We start from the raw sequence: 17385 nt of genomic DNA, 5'->3' as shown, positions 1-17385 counted from the left end.
TTTCACTTTCGCGGCCGCATTTGTGTTTCAGCGCTTTTTTTTTTGCTCCGTTCCAAAAGTCGAGCTCATTCCTAAGTTTTTCTGAGAACTGCATTTACGGGGCGTGACTCCTAGAGTCTATGCGGGTCTGTCCCTCGTTGTTGGAGGCACTTGAAAGAAGAATCTGCGCCTTGTTGCCGTTCAGGTCCCCAGTGAACTCCAGTCTTCAATAGAATACCAACAGTGGAGCTCCCCCTGGAGGATTCTACAGTTTGCGTATCCAGAAATCACGGGACCCAGCCCTGGCTCAAGCCGCCGGTAAATACTTTCTGTGCACGGCCCAATCGCGTCAAAAGGTGAGGTGTGCAGGGGACGGAAAGCGTGAAGGCCCAACTCGACAATTAACCCACTCCCCGTGCACGCTGCTATTTGCCTTGATAATTTATTTAGTGCAATGGTGCCAGCCCTTAAAACACAATTTGGAAAGAAAGGGGACCCCTACAAACTAGTGGCTTGCTAATCGTAGGGAATACACAGACATGAGTTGAGAAGAAAAATAGCAAACCAATTGATAATATTAGTGCCCTTGTTGCAACCTCATTTTACATATTCATTACATTGACAGTAATAATTCGCTTAGACAGCAACGTATGAAAGATATATGATTATTTTATTTTTCTTATTGTTTGTTTCATTTTTATGTCTTTTTTTCCATTTTGAACAACAAGATTTTATATTTCTTCTTTAAAACGTATATTAATTTAGTTCATAGAACAACAATTATACTTCATACCAGTGACAATAAATAACATGCAATACCTATTGTAAACAAAAACACACAACAATATACACTTAAATACAAAAAGGTGCTGTACGATATGTTTGGTCGATGGAAAATTTTATGAAGGCAAATGCGGTAGAATAGAACACAACGTGTTTCGGCCTGAGGCCTTCATCAGGTGACCGTCATTTCGTTTTTTTACACAGAGACAGGTGTACAACAAGTTCCTATATGGACAGGGATAAAACACATAGAGTACTTACATCATTATTTTATAAAGATTGATATACATTTACTGTCTAAGCAGACATCGCGAGGTTGAATGAAAAAGGAAGGGAGTCTTGTTTTAACAACCTACTTACTGATGCTCTAAGGGTCAATTATTGTTTTGTTAGACATTTATTATAGATTATATCTGATTACATGATACATTTCCAATATGTGTACAAAGTAGACTAGCAGTCCTATATCCTATGTTATCCTAACAATTTTCAAGCAATATATAACAGATAGTTATAAAACACTGACAGTTAAAGTCTCATTATATCACCCATCTTACCTATGTGATCTAACTAGGGTTTTCAGTGTTTCTGATAGATATAGTTATGAAAAAAGGCATAAAGAGGGAGAAAGAAGAGAGAGACTAGAATTATGTATAACGAGTAGAAGGGTACAAACTTAGATGTTAGTAATATCATAAACAAAAAAAAGAAGAGAGTTCATGAGCTCTAAGTGAGGGTGTTATCTAAAAAGGGATGAAAAGAGAAGAAAGGGAACAGGTACTGAGAGGCTAATTAACAGCTACTTATTTACTCACTTTAATTAGTTATCCTGTAGAGTAGGTTCCAGTTATTTCATAAAACGGAGGTTCTGTTGTTTTTGATATTAAGGAGGTTTCTGCAGGAATTATGTAGCACTAAGGAAATAGATATGCTCAGTTTTATATCACGAAAAATATATAGACGACCGTTTTTTATTTTATGTAGAATAGTGAGTTATCTAGAGATACCTGATATTTGCTGTTTCCACTTCTTATTTTCAATCAAGGTTACTCATAGGATATATTTTTTTGGTTGAGTAACGATTCATAGGCATAACTTATTTCGCTCCAAATTGGTTCCACAGTTATGATCTACAGGAGAAAGCCACTTTTAGATTATATATATATATATATATATTTTTCTGTCCCTTCAGATATATAGAGGCTAATCCTACTAAATAGTTAGAGCCTGGAATGTTAATCTAAGCAAAGGTTCTCTCCATTGGAATTGGCTTATATTGAAGGCTGTATGCTGCGCGATAATTAACCTGTTTTAGTTATCAAAGACATGTTTACTAGCGGTACCCTGTGTCTGAACTCTTAGAGCTTCGTTTAGAGATGCTATTTTAACAGGTATTAAAGAACTGTATTAGGGGATTCTTACCTTAAAAATAACTACGTTGAAGGAAGGATATTTTTCTAATGATTATGTCATCGTTATTTATATTTTCACACACACCATTCCTGAAAATGTTATTGAAAACGCAAAGTTATAATCTCTACTTTCTTTTCACACATTACTAGGTTTAAATTTTTCTCTTATGTCCTTTTGTTTAAGAAAAATACCTTATTATAAATTGTAGAGAGGACTGGTCTCACTAGATAGCCTCTTCCAAGTTTTGGTATCTGAAAGCAAAAAACGGGATACAAGAGTATAGAATGAGTCCATCTCTTGTATGGGAGTGTTGTAAGATAAGGGGGTTCTATGCTAAAGCCTACCCTGATCTGAATAAACTTACCTCGTAGATGTGCGCGCTTCTCCGTAGTCAGGGGGGTCTGCTGGTGTGCACTTCCAAACGTGCCGGCGTGAAACAGAAGGAAAAGTCGCCCGGTATTTATAGGTCAGGTGAGGGCTTTAATTGGTGTCAGCTGCATGGCCTCATTATGGATTGGTTACGTATTTTTGAAGACAAAGGATCCCTTTTTGATCTTGTATAGATAGAGACTAAAGACGGCTAAAATGTAGTTCCTCCAGAGGCTAGTGGACTACAATAGAAAGCAACGATAGTTTTACCGGGTGATGTTAACCCAGATTTCTTTTAGCAAGAAACAAATAGTCCTTATGTCTTATATAAATGACCAATGTGGCGCATATAATTTCCTTTGTGATTGAGAGCGTCAATATTTGTATATATTTCCTAATTGGAAAATATTCCTACTTTTATCCACAAGCGTTTATTTTAAAAAACAACGTATTTTTAGAAATGAAGAGAATAAATTGCTGAAACAGAAAAATTAGTTTTAAACAAAGTCAGGATGTATAATGAGAAAAAAAGAATATATGATCATATATTCTTATGAGAGGGGTATTCTAAAGAACAAAGAACTATATCTGTTCTCATTATTCCAGAAACAATATAATTTATCATTTGTAATGGGCTGTGTTATAGGGAGACGTAGAGGTGCACTTTCCTATGAGGGGACAAATGACATCACATGTTCTCTACCTACGCTATTATTCTGTTTAGGAACACAGGAAGTTATGTATATTTATCTCCAAATTGGAGGTGGTAAAGAGCAGTGCACTCTATTTTAATGAAACTGGCTGCCATGTATGTGACTGAGAAATTACACAATGGCCTGCTGCCAAGGGATTTCAGAGTTTAATCCCAGTCTCACAGTGTCCAATGTAAATATCCAAAAAACTTCGCGTTTTTTGCGGATTTTGTCTGTATCAGCTCCTGGTCTAGGCACGATTTTTTCTAGTACAATCTATTTTATTTGTTCTGGATTGTGGTCATTTTCAATGTAATGTTCTACCATAGGGGCATTTTGTTTTCTAGTACGGATAGCTGATTTGTGTTCGGTCACTCTTGCGTAAACCGAACGGGAAGTTTCACCGACATATCCCTTACATAAATGTGGGATCTGTAAAATTTGCCCACTGGCAATAGAAACAGAAGAATTCAAATTCAATGAGACTCTAATCAGTTTACCCTATATGACTAACTGCAAAACGACAAACGTCATCTATCTGTTGATATGTCCATGACGTAAGGGATATGTCGGTGAAACTTCCCGTTCGGTTTACGCAAGAGTGACCGAACACAAATCAGCTATCCGTACTAGAAAACAAAATGCCCCTATGGTACCACATTACATTGAAAATGACCACAAACCAGAACAAATAAAATGGATTGTACTAGAAAAAATCGTGCCTAGACCAGGAGCTGATACAGACAAAATCCGCAAAAAACGCGAAGTTTTTTGGATATTTACATTGGACACTGTGAGACTGGGATTAAACTCTGAAATCCCTTGGCAGCAGGCCATTGTGTAATTTCTCAGTCACATACATGGCAGCCAGTTTCATTAAAATAGAGTGCACTGCTCTTTACCACCTCCAATTTGGAGATAAATATACATAACTTCCTGTGTTCCTAAACAGAATAATAGCGTAGGTAGAGAACATGTGATGTCATTTGTCCCCTCATAGGAAAGTGCACCTCTACCTCTCCCTATAACACAGCCCATTACAAATTATAAATTATATTGTTTCTGGAATAATGAGAACAGATATAGTTCTTTGTTCTTTAGAATACCCCTCTCATAAGAATATATGATCATATATTCTTTTTTCTCATTATACATCCTGACTTTGTTTAAAACTAATTTTTCTGTTTCAGCAAATTATTCTCTTCATTTCTAAATATGCGTTGTTTTTTAAAATAAACGCTCGTGGATAAAAGTAGGAATATTTTCCAATTAGGAAATATATACAAATATTGACGCTCTCTATCACAAAGGAAATTATATGCGCCACATTGGTCATTTATATAAGACATAAGGACTATTTGTTTCTTGCTAAAAGAAATCTGGGTTAACATCACCCGGTAAAACTATCGTTGCTTTCTATTGTAGTCCACTAGCCTCTGGAGGAACTACATTTTAGCCGTCTTTAGTCTCTATCTATACAAGATCAAAAAGGGATCCTTTGTCTTTAAAAATACGTAACCAATCCATAACGAGGCCATGCAGCTGACACCAATTAAAGCCCTCACCTGACCTATAAATACCGGGCGACTTTTCCTTCAGTTTCACGCCGGCACGTTTGGAAGTGCACACCAGCAGACCCCCCTGACTACGGAGAAGCGCGCACATCTACGAGGTAAGTTTATTTAGATCAGGGTAGGCTTTAGCATAGAACCCCCTTATCTTACAACACTCCCATACAAGAGATGGACTCATTCTATACTCGTGTATCCCGTTTTTTGCTTTCAGATACCAAAACTTGGAAGAGGCTATCTAGTGAGACCAGTCCTCTCTACAATTTATAATAAGGTATTTTCTTAAACAAAAGGACATAATAGAAAAATTTAAACCTAGTATTGTGTGAAAAGAAAGTAGAGATTATAACTTTGCGTTTTCAATAACATTTTCAGGAATGGTGTGTGTGAAAATATAAATAACGATGACATAATCATTAGAAAAATATCCTTCCTTCGACGTAGTTATTTTTAAGGTAAGAATCCCCTAATACAGTTCTTTAATACCTGTTAAAATGGCATCTCTAAACGAAGCTCTAAGAGTTCAGACACAGGGTACCGCTAGTAAACATGTCTTTGATAACTAAAACAGGTTAATTATCGCGCAGCATTCAGCCTTCAATATAAGCCAATTCCAATGGAGAGAACCTTTGCTTAGATTAACATTCCAGGCTCTAACTATTTAGTAGGATTAGCCTCTATATATCTGAAGGGACAGAAAAATATATATATATATATATATATAATCTAAAAGTGGCTTTCTCCTGTAGATCATAACTGTGGAACCAATTTGGAGCGAAATAAGTTATGCCTATGAATCGTTACTCAACCAAAAAAATATATCCTATGAGTAACCTTGATTGAAAATAAGAAGTGGAAACAGCAAATATCAGGTATCTCTAGATAACTCACTATTCTACATAAAATAAAAAACGGTCGTCTATATATTTTTCGTGATATAAAACTGAGCATATCTATTTCCTTAGTGCTACATAATTCCTGCTGAAACCTCCTTAATATCAAAAACAACAGAACCTCCGTTTTATGAAATAACTGGAACCTACTCTACAGGATAACTAATTAAAGTGAGTAAATAAGTAGCTGTTAATTAGCCTCTCAGTACCTGTTCCCTTTCTTCTCTTTTCATCCCTTTTTAGATAACACCCTCACTTAGAGCTCATGAACTCTCTTCTTTTTTTGTTTATGATATTACTAACATCTAAGTTTGTACCCTTCTACTCGTTATACATAATTCTAGTCTCTCTCTTCTTTCTCCCTCTTTATGCCTTTTTTCATAACTATATCTATCAGAAACACTGAAAACCCTAGTTAGATCACATAGATAAGATGGGTGATATAATGAGACTTTAACTGTCAGTGTTTTATAACTATCTGTTATATATTGCTTGAAAATTGTTAGGATAACATAGGATATAGGACTGCTAGTCTACTTTGTACACATATTGGAAATGTATCATGTAATCAGATATAATCTATAATAAATGTCTACAAAACAATAATTGACCCTTAGAGCATCAGTAGGTTGTTAAAACAAGACTCCCTTCCTTTTTCATTCAACCTCGCGATGTCTGCTTAGACAGTAAATGTATATCAATCTTTATAAAATAATGATGTATGTACTCTATGTGTTTTATCCCTGTCCATATAGGAACTTGTACACCTGTCTCTGTGTAAAAAACGAAATGACGGTCACCTGATGAAGGCCTCAGGCCGAAACGCGTTGTGTTCTATTCTACCACATTTGCCTTCATCAAATTTTCCATCGACCGAACATATCGTACAGCACCTTTTTGTATTTAAGTGTATATTGTTGTGTGTGCCAGCCCTTAAAACGTCATATATCCCTGCCATCCCATGGTGCCTTTAGGGTGGCCGTGAGTTTCAGAGGTGGGCACTTAAAGCGCAAAACGAGCTGGGAGGGTTTCAGGCTAGTGCAACCAGGGCCGAGATCTCATTCTCCGTTATGCATAGTCAGAGGACCTGCTTACAATACTGAGAAATGTCTTTTTTTTGTTTTTCTTTGAAGGCCACACGCACGCGCATCTATTGCACTTACTAGAGAGACAGTAGAGCAGCCCCCCCACCCCCACCCTCCAAGGTGCAAGATCCCCTTTGTGCTAACAGACTAAAATGTTGACCATGCTACCCCGAGCAGGGAAAGGCCATGTTTTAACATGCCGTCATCTGATGGGACAGCCAGTAGCTCCTGTTGCATGCTGTCACTCTGGGGCCCCTGGTGCAGACCGTCGCATCTCAAGGTTTTAGTCCAGTGTGCACAAGACTCTCTGGTGTGTGCAACGAGAGCGTGGTTGATTACGCATACCTCTGAGGGCCGTCTAAACCTTTTGCACATCCCCAGGCCATGAGAGGAAGGCATGAAGCAGGCTGACATGTACATCAAAAGAATTAACGGTACTGCTAAGCAGCCCTTTGCGCCCACAGGCACACAAAGGAGCCTGGCTGATTTACACACACACACACTCACTCACTGAGTAGTGGTTCCAGGGCTTGCAGCCTCTGTCCCCAGGCCTGTTGTGGGTTTGCTAGTGTTTGGCGGCGGCCGGTCCCAGTGTGAACCAGGCCTCTTCTCAGGAGTGAGGGTTGACTCCGTGGTGACCGCTGTCTGTTTTTTACAGGTACGTGGCCACAATGACTTCTCCCTAGCAGGTTCTATTTGTGAACTCTACGAAGATATTTACATATCACTTTTTGGGTATTTGTTTAGCGCCTGCTCCATTATTACTGCGGTTTTTTATGGCACGTTAACTGCCCGCAGAGGTGTATGAATCCTACTGCATGCCCGAGGTGTCAGGCGAGGGCAGCGGGGCTCAGCCTTTAGAAAGGAACTATTAGCGAATAATGCCCCGCCCAGCCACTACTACCTGTCTATTCTTATGCACGATTGTTAAATTGCTCTGCCAGTAACACCTAGAGATATTTTGCCAGTGGTGTTTGAGTCCGGGCTCTTCGTCACCCTTTGGAGTGTTTCCGAATTTTCGCCCCTGGACTCCACGAAGCCCCCACCCCTGCTGTTTGTAGTGTCTGCTGTTCGTGGTGTTCAGCAGGGTTCAAGATATGTCGGACTCCCCGCTGCTGCTTGTGGTGTTTGGAGCTGGTGTTTTCCATATGGACGCCGTGGTTCCCTCCTTTCCTGCTTGTGGTGTTTGGTGCTGGTGGTGTTAACCATCTGAACCCAGTTTGTCCCTCCTCCCCTGCTTGTGGTGTTTGGTGCTGGTGGTGTTAACCATCTGGACCCCGTGTGTCCCTCCTCCCCTGCTTGTAGTGTTTGGTGCTGGTGTTAACCATGTGGACCCCGTGTGTCCCTCTTCCCCTGCTTGTGGTGTTTGGTGCTGGTGTTCACCATCTGGACCCCGTGTGTCCCTCCTCCCCTGCTTGTGGTATTTGGTGCTTGTGTTAACCATCTGGACCCCGTGCGTCCCTCCTACCCTGCTTGTGGTGTTTGGTGCTGGTGTAAGCCATTTACTTCTCAATTTCCTTATTCTACTATACTAATTCACCACCATTCCTTTATGGGTTCCAGAGTAGCGTGCTACTCGATAATGAAACACCTCAAAACCCCATCAAGGGGTAGCAAGCACTATATAAATACAAGCCTCTTTCCCTCTTCTATCCCGCAACCTACCCTTCTCTATCCAAATAACTGAATAACATATCCACCACTCAAATTACTTCATACTTCACTATACTCATTTTTTCAACACTAATCCTTTATGGGTTCCAGAGTAGCCATTATGGAAAACGTGCGCTTTAATGGGTGGAATTGTGGTGGCAAGTGTGCTGATATTTCTGAAGCCCACTGACTCTTCAGTTAAGAGATTATTGGGCGCATAAAGATAAGCATTGATTGTTGTTGGAAAAGTACTGACTGCCATTACTTCGGCGACCAGGGAGCCTCTAAATTGGAGTGATTAGCAACTAATCCATGCCTAGTAATAACGACCAGTATGATGTTCCCAAGTATTAATGCCAGCGCAGCACCGCCTAATAAATCTGAAGAGCAGCTTCAGAAATTTGGATGGGAGGATAGGGCTAATGAAGGGAGGGCCGGCTTTAGGACGGTGCGACCCGTGCAGCCACACCTGGCTCGGGGGAGGCGCTGTGTTCATGTTCAGAAATAACTTTCGGTTTTAAAAGCACCTGCTGTTTACTTGCATGCCTAGTATTTTTCAGGCAACAAAAAAAATGTCAAGATAACCATGTGATTAATGTTTTTGCTGGAGTGAGATGGGCGATTTGTCTAGTGTCAGCTTTGACTCGTCATAGTGTAGTACAGAGGGTTAATATACCTGCTGCAAAGAAAGTGTTGAGGCAGATCGCATAACATTAATTACTCCTTGTTTTTTATTACGTTTCATATAGAAAGATTTCCACAGTTTAGTTTATTGCCTCTATATAACATGTTGTGTGATGTAAAGTGCTTTGACACCGTGGGGTTGTTATGAGTAGCGCTATAAAAACTAGCATTGGCATAGCCAATAGGTCTCGCCTTTGGGACCTTATAAGTGTTTTAGTTATCCAGCACAATATCCTTGGTGCAACAACATCAAGTGTTGCATGGCTATGCCAATGCTTGTTTAGCCATGTCAGAGTCCAGAGGCAAAGGACTTTTACCAATAATTTCATCTAGTTACACAGATGAAGAAACTGAGTGTCTGGTGCCACGGATAGGTGTTTTAAATACTGTAAGGTGTAGTAACAACAGGAACCAGGGTAGGAAATACAAAGATTCATAACTTTTTCCTAATATAACTTCCCTCAGAATGTAAGAATCCCCACTGCCCCCATTCCCAACCATCAAAACCCCAGAACGTTCTATATCCCACACGCAGAACCCACGTGACCATCAAGATAGAGGATGGGAAAGGGACAATGGGTAACATCAAGGCAATGGCATACCATTTACTACATAATGAAAACTATGCTTAATAAACATCACAGACACTAGATCTCCGCTGCTACTCCTTTTTTTTAAAAAAGGGAAATTATTACAAGATCCTTAAATTTTGAAGGCATTCCCACATTGCGGAAAGGTCTAGCATTAGATCTATCCTGGGCATTACCTATATGCCTCAAACCATCCCCAACTATGCCATAGGCGGTGGGTGAATGAACCAGTTCACTGACCGGCATCTAAAGGCATAACAAGAAACCGGAATTGCTAGCAAAACTTTAAAGACTGGCACTGTCACTAATATCGGAATGCTGTACACTTTCTGCCACAGATGATATGACCCGTACATCATGTGACACCATCTGTCATTTTCGAATATGATGACTGAACTTGAGGTTTTTACCACACGTAAGGGTTCTCCAAACTTGTCATCTCCCACTACTGTTATGTTGGACTTGGTTACTGCGGTTCTTTGGTCGTGATACTGTTTCATTTTGGTTTGTCTTTCAGCAACAACATCATGCAATCTGTCATTTGTTCCATGAAGGTTATCATTATCAACAGCAGGCTTTTTTACAATAAAGTGAACTTAGCTTAGTAAAGGGTGGTCGTCCTCAACAATTTAAAAGGAGTGGTACCAATAACATTATGGGGAGAGGTATGATGGGCCCAAAGATGGGATAGTAATTCACCCTTTTCAAGTATTTTTGTTTGCAATGTCAATTGAATGGTTTCCTTAATAATTCAATTAGCACATCCAACCTGCCTCTTACTTTGTGGATGATACTAGGATGATTTACAGTGTTTAATTTCAGAGGCTGTTCGAAATCAGGTTTCTTGTTAGCAGAGGTATGGTCCTTGTTGAAGCAGGGACAACAATCTTAGTCAAGATAAGTTTAGTAAACACTTAAAGTTTACCTATGCTCACCCTTTGGTAGCTTGGCACAGAGCAAAGGCTAAACTAAAGGTGCAATGTGTAAATTATTTGTGCACACACACATACACAAAACACAGTGAAAACACCACAAAAGTACTCCACACCAGTTTAGAAAAATAGCCAATATTTATCTGAGCAAAACAAGACGAAATGATCAAAATCCAACATACATAAATCAAGATACAAATTTTGCAAGATTAAATCAAAATACAGTGCTTAGAAATCAATAGCTCCAACAGGGGCTATCTGGTCGCGAATGACTGGGGAAAATCCCAAAGTTCAGTATGATCACGATGTAGCGCAGGCTGGATTTAGGAGTCAAGCGGACCCGCTCACAATACCTTGGATGCGTTGATGCTCAAGCACGATGCATTGAACAAAGGAGGGGATGCAGTTGACGCACTTATATCAAGCAACGATGTGCAGTGGGGCGATGCCTTGATTTTGAACCACTGGGTTGTGGGGACGGTGCGTCGCAGACATTATCAATGCGTTATCAGGGGCACAGGCAGCAGTGGTTATGCGACGCTGCTGCATTGGTAAAGTTGGGCTGCCTTGTACCCAGGTTGCTGCGTTGCACAGTCAGCAAGCGGTGTCTGCAGCTTCGGTGCAGGCAGCTGAGATATCGCAGAGAAAGGTGCCAGTTCTGATCGACATGCCGGTGTCGATGCTTTGGTTTCTTGGGTTGCAACGCTAAACACTTAAGTCCAAGGGCCCAGGACTAGATTTGGCTCCACCTGGCAGAGCAGGACTCGCAGCAGAGGAGCTCAGGAGCTGGTAATAAGATGCAGGTGAAGTCAAAATTCAAATTACCTTAAGCAGCCAAGGAAATTAAAGCCACACCGCCCTATATGTCACATCAAAGTATAATCAAGTAGTAATTGACAATGTTGCCCACCTCAATGGTCCGCTGCTCATTGTTCCGGATCTGATAAAAAAGTGTACTTTGGCCGAACATGGCTTGGGTACCAAACCATATCCCTGTGACCTTAGGGATTTTAGGACCACGGGATAGGACAGATTGGTCCCTACACCTGTATGGAACTGGCATCGTCTCCCAGTAACTTAGGCCAGTGCTAGGTTTACTTCACGTCTGGATGGTAGATGTGACTCTTCCGATCACAAGGCATGATTAGTGATACGCCATTGGTACCTTCTGAATGACGGTTTTGCCTGAAAAAGTACACTGAGTGTGATTTTTTTATACCCTGATAAAGCCCTGTTGAGGATGAAACGCATTGGCTGCGCTGTTGTTTTCTGACTTTGTACAATAATGAAGCACACATCTTCAACACAGAAGCCTCAAGAATAATTGTTTTACTTATTGTCTTGTTGATATTGTTGCCTCTCTGTTTATGAGTTGTTTATGTAGGTGAAGTATTTGATATCCCTGAGACTTCAGAAATGGGAGGCAAGACCAACATTTCCTCAGAGAATGTTTAGAGATGCAGGATATAGAGGGTCAAGTCCAGTCCCCTCACTCCCAAGCAAGAAACAGCAGCAGGCCAACACAGCAAAGATAGCAGCAAAGTGGCAGTCCTTACTGGCAGCACAAGAACCCTTATTCCTGGTCGAATGCCCTCAGTTCTAGAAGCATTCTGAGTGTATGGTGTCAGAGGTACAGTACTTATATCCACTTTAGAATTTGAAGTAGAGAGTCTTCAAAGAAAGGTCTTTGTAGTGCACCAGACACTGCCCTTTCCTGCCCTGGCATCAGACACGCATCAACTCCCTCTCACTCTGGAAGTCCCATCAGCCTAGTGATGGGCCATCAGGATGCAAGCAACACACCTCAGGCAGAAGGAACAGAATGGTTAAAGTAAGAAAATGCCAACTTTCCAAAAGAGGCATTTTCAGATCGGCAATTAAAAATCCAACTTCACTAAAAGAGGTGTTATTAAATTGCAAGTCTAGAGACACCAAACTTATTTCCTGATTGGAAGTTAAGCTTGTAAAACGTTACAACGCAGCTCCAATGTTAACCTACAGGAGAGATAGGCCTTGTAGCAGTGAAATACGAATTTAAGAGTATTTCACTACTAGGACAAGCAACACTGAAAAGTATATGTCCTATCTTTTTGAGTACACTGAATCCTGCCCATGGGCTGTCCAGGACCTACTATAATGGTGACCTGTGTGCAATAAAAAGGTATGGCCTGACAACTAAGTTAACTTGTCAAGTCGAGATGGAAGTTTAGGCTGCACACACAGGTTCTGCAATGGCAACATGAGACATATTAGAGGGGCTACTCATGTGGATGGGACAATCAGTGCTGCAGGCACACTAATAGCATTTTATTTACAGGCCCTGGGCACATGTAATGCACTGTACTAGGGACTTATCAGTAATTCAAATATGCCATTCATGGAGAGACCAAATGCTGTTACATTTTGTACACAGGGCACATGCACTTTAGCACTGGTCAGCAGTGAAAAAGGGCACAAAGTCCTAAAGGCAGCAACAACAAAGTTCAGCACACAGTCAAAATAGGAGTTCAGAAAGCATTAAGTCTGGGAAAACCACGCCAAAAGTTGCCAGGTCTAACAGAGGTCTTTAAAAATTCAAACATTTCTGATGATAAAAATTGTGAGCCATCGTCACTTACAATATGTTGTGCAAAACCTTCCTTGGCGAAGACCTCCTTCAGGAAGTCTAGCACATTGCTAGTGGCGGGAATGCCCATAAATTCAAATTCAAACTATTTGCTAAAATAATCAATATAAACAAAGGCATACCTCATTTCTATTGGCAATTTGTACATTGGTCCAATGAAACCTATTCCCACGAACCATCAGGTAATGGTAAAGGGGTCCAAGGACACAAACATGAACTTATTGACTTGTCTGCATCCTTACACATGTAACACTCTTGCACAACTTTTCCACATCTCGGTCCATAAAGGGCTACCAATTTTCTATTCTTAACCTTTTTTTGTCCCTGTCATGCCAGCATTTAATTTATTTGATAAGTGTTATAAAGCGCTAACATATCCCTTGCAGGTATCAGAGCGCTGTACAAAGTGTTGAAAGCACGATTAAACATATTGTCAAACAAAAGGGAGAAAATAATGAAATTCAAAGACCGGGTAGTCGTCCCAATTAGTCCAGTTTCAGACGTGCCCTAGAGTGACATAACGATTTACCATCTGGTATCAAAAAGAGAGTGAGGGAAGGAACAAAAGGAACACTCTTGGTCCTCCAGTCTAAATCATATAAACAACAGAAGAGTGTAGTTTTAAACAAAAAGAGCGAGTATGAAGAATCTCATTAGATTCTTTAAGAAAGCCCTCTCACCAACCTAGTTGGTGACATGCTTCATCATCAAGAGGCCAAGTGCCTCCCCGGTGTGCTGCACCGCCAGTTACCTGGTTATACTAAAGGGGTTCTGCCCACATCACCCTCCCATACCAGAGCAGGGGTCATCAAAACGATGAAAAAGTAGAAAAAACTGTACTAAGGGGTAGATTTCACATTTAATGTTATGAACCAAGAAATAGTAAATTATCTTGTTCTTTACAACTTAATGTAAACAAATCTTACTAATCATAATTTATAAGGACATATAAACGTATCACAAGAGAAAGTGGCACACAAAATTAATCCAAACAATAACACAGACAAAATAATATCTAAATAATCCTACTATACACAGTACATAGATTCTTTACAATTCATATATACAACATATATATACAACATATACATTATATATACAACAGCGTACCCTAAGAAAGATAATTGAAACCTTTCTCAAAATATATTCACTCCCACTTATGATTGATATAAATCTAAAAGGGAATCCTACTAGTGCCTGAGAAGAAAATTCTCTCACAAAACTAGCTTAAAACAGGGCGCAAGAAGTTGAAACAAATACAAATAACGATAAAGGGACTCCTTTAACACAAGAGTGTCGACACAGTCGCGATCGCGTTTCTGCCAGTAGACTCTTTATGGCTTCATCAGGACAGGGGTACTTGCAGGTAAAATATCGATGAAATAGCCACTCCCACAGGGGGAGGGCAAGAGGAAAAAATCCTCTCGAACTAATGCCCGGGACCCTTCAGGGCAATAACAAGCGTACAGTGTCCACTTTTCCAAATAGCTACTGCGGAGCTGGATTTGTGGTGACAGGTGATGGCGTGATTAAGTGTTTTAAAAATGTCTGGATTGTGTCCAAATTTTTTTTTCATTCTATGGCCAATCAGACACACTAAAAACAAAGTGTAGGAAACCGGTTTTCTACACTTTGTTTTTAGTGTGTCTGATTTTTGTTTGAAACTACACTCTTCTGTTGTTTATATAACAATTTAACAGACAGAACAACATAGTAAAATAAGTTTCAAATCTGTAGTCGGCCCAGCTAGTAAGGCTTCAGAGTACAGTTTCCAAAGGGCCCTAGCGTAAAATAACAATTTAACACATGCATGAAATAAATCTACACAACATAGTAAAATATTTGTCAAATCAGTGGACAGGTGGGCCTGGGAAGGCGTGCAGTTTGATGCAATTAATGTTCACTCAGGAATAGCCATCTGACATGTTTCTTGAAAAAGGCTGTGGAAGGATTGGCTCTGATCTCCGTAGGAAGAGCGTTCCACTCGCGAGGGCACGAGGCACCTGTTATCCTTGGCGGTTGCGTGTGTGTGAATGCATGGTTATTGTTTACATATGAAGTGGGTATGCGCATCTCTGTTGCTCTTTAAAAGAACATGTTAGGTTGGGGCTGATTGGTGGTTGTGGTTTGAAATGGGCTGGCATGTAAATATTGGGCATTGTTATGCCGTTTAGGCATTCAACTGTATGCTGTTACTACTTCATGTACTATTGTGGATAGAGCGAATAAAATACGGAGAAATTCCACGTTACCGTCTCCGTGTTTTCCCTAGATTTTGCTTGTTGGTGGATACCTTCTTTTTCAACAATGCGCTTACAATTGTATTCATTAAATTTTGAGCAAGAGCAAGAAACCCACAAAAGATGGGACTGAGGGCCATATGTATCATCAAACTATTTTGCATTTCCTAAATAGCGAATTTTAGGGAATCCCTATTTAGGAAATGCAAAATGGTATGTATGAACAAAATCGCTTTTTATTTGCAATTCCTTAAGCTTCCTTATTTGCGAATTCGCATTTTGCGAATTCGCAATTAAGGAATAATTTCCATAGCATTCCTATGGGCCAGGAGGCCCACAGGAATGAATGCAAAATAATTCTCAAATTGCGAATTCGCAATTTGCTAATCGCAATTTGAGAATTATTGCAAGGGTGCAGGGGTGTCTCAAAGACACTCTGCTGCACCCCTCAAAAGAACATGTGTGTGCATATGGCGCACATACATGCCCTATGGGCATGTGTGTGCATCATATGCCACCTTTAAAAATGCCAATTTGTGCATTTCTGGAAGAATTCGCAAGTTACCATCAACTGAAAGTTGGTGGTAATTTGGGAATTCTTAAACAAAATTCACAAGCTAAAATTGCTACATACATAGAATTTAACGAATCGCAAATTTGCGATTCCCCAAATGCTATGGTAAATAAGGAAACGCACAAGTTTTCAATTCCTTATTTTGGGAATGTTTCATACATTCCAAAACGTGCAAAACGGCCTTTTGCGAGTCGCAAAGGGCGAAATTCTGCGAATTTCGGCCTTTGCGATTCAAAAACGGCCTCATACATATGGCCCTGAATGAGGAAGTCAACGACGTGAAAAAACAGTACCAGAGGAGAAAAGCGGGATTAAAAAGAGACTGCACCAACCATTGAGATAAACTGGCCCTGGTGTAATAAAGAGGCGGAATCGAGGCTAAGCAGTCTAGGTATTCACCCGAACCCCAGGTTTTAGATAGGGTCGGCCACGGGTTTTTGAGCAAGACGTTGAGCCCCCAGCACTTTTTCTTTTACAAATTAACCTCCACTCACAGTCACTCTCTCCTCACTGAGGGTCAAGCTATAGCTGTCACTGGTGCTCTGCGTCTGAAGCGATCTAACCAAGCTCTCAAAAAGGTTCTGCATTTATGCCACCTTTTAAAACGTACACGACGATGCAAAATTTAAGGAAACATGCAAACCAAGTTGCTATTGCCGTATACCCTTTAGTACTGGTATCCCTCACCTTCCAAGTGGCTGCGTTGGCGCTGGAACCTGGCGTGTCACTGTCCGGAGGCGCGGCCTTGCTGGGCTCAAAGCGAGCATAACGCCGTAGGGTCCACTCGAAGCTGCGGAGGCTGCGATGACTCGTACATTCTGTGGTTTGGGGCACGTGTGGTAATGACCCTTCTCCGCACGCCATACCCAAGAGACAAGCGAGCGGTACACAGAAGCGCGAGAGACGCACCGGGAAAGTTCTTACGTAAGCTCTCACAGGGCGTAGAACGTGACACCACAGAAATCAGGCAAGAACACGCGCGCGCCAGTGGGGTAGCCGGATGAAGCGCGTCTGGGGGGGGGGCCTGAAAACGTCGGCGTCTTTTCAGTTGGGTGCGTTGGTAAAGCTCAGGTGTTAGTCTAGGCCCTAGACTCTAGGATATGGTGGGAATGGAAAGGTGGAAACACTATGGAAGACGTGTAATAACTTGTTCTGGATTTATCAAGAAGTGCGAGAAAAAGGAGAACCTCACGGCGTGACTGACAAGGGGCGTAACACCAGCCCACAAGGTGCCGGGAGGGCCCTGAGCTGCAGTGGCCCCCCTCAGCACAGTACTCGGGCCTGAGAACTGGGCCACTCCG

General features: G+C 40.9%; 1 protein-coding gene across 1 annotated transcript in view; it reads right to left on the bottom strand.

Annotated features, from left to right (window-relative positions):
• The window catches only part of REC114 (REC114 meiotic recombination protein), a 736723-nt gene extending 719775 nt beyond the window's left edge, over positions 1-16948 (bottom strand). The window contains exon 1 of the mRNA XM_086959934.1: positions 16772-16948. Within this exon, the coding sequence (XP_086816060.1) occupies positions 16772-16948 (177 nt within the window). The remainder of the gene's footprint in view (positions 1-16771) is intronic.
• Between the last annotated feature and the right edge of the window lie 437 nt (positions 16949-17385).

The sequence above is a fragment of the Lissotriton vulgaris genome, chromosome 2_2 (assembly GCF_964263255.1).
Source record: "Lissotriton vulgaris chromosome 2_2, aLisVul1.2, whole genome shotgun sequence".
Taxonomy (NCBI): domain Eukaryota; kingdom Metazoa; phylum Chordata; class Amphibia; order Caudata; family Salamandridae; genus Lissotriton; species Lissotriton vulgaris.
The sequence above is the reverse complement of the archived record's forward strand: the minus strand, read 5'-3'. Positions and strand labels throughout refer to the sequence as shown.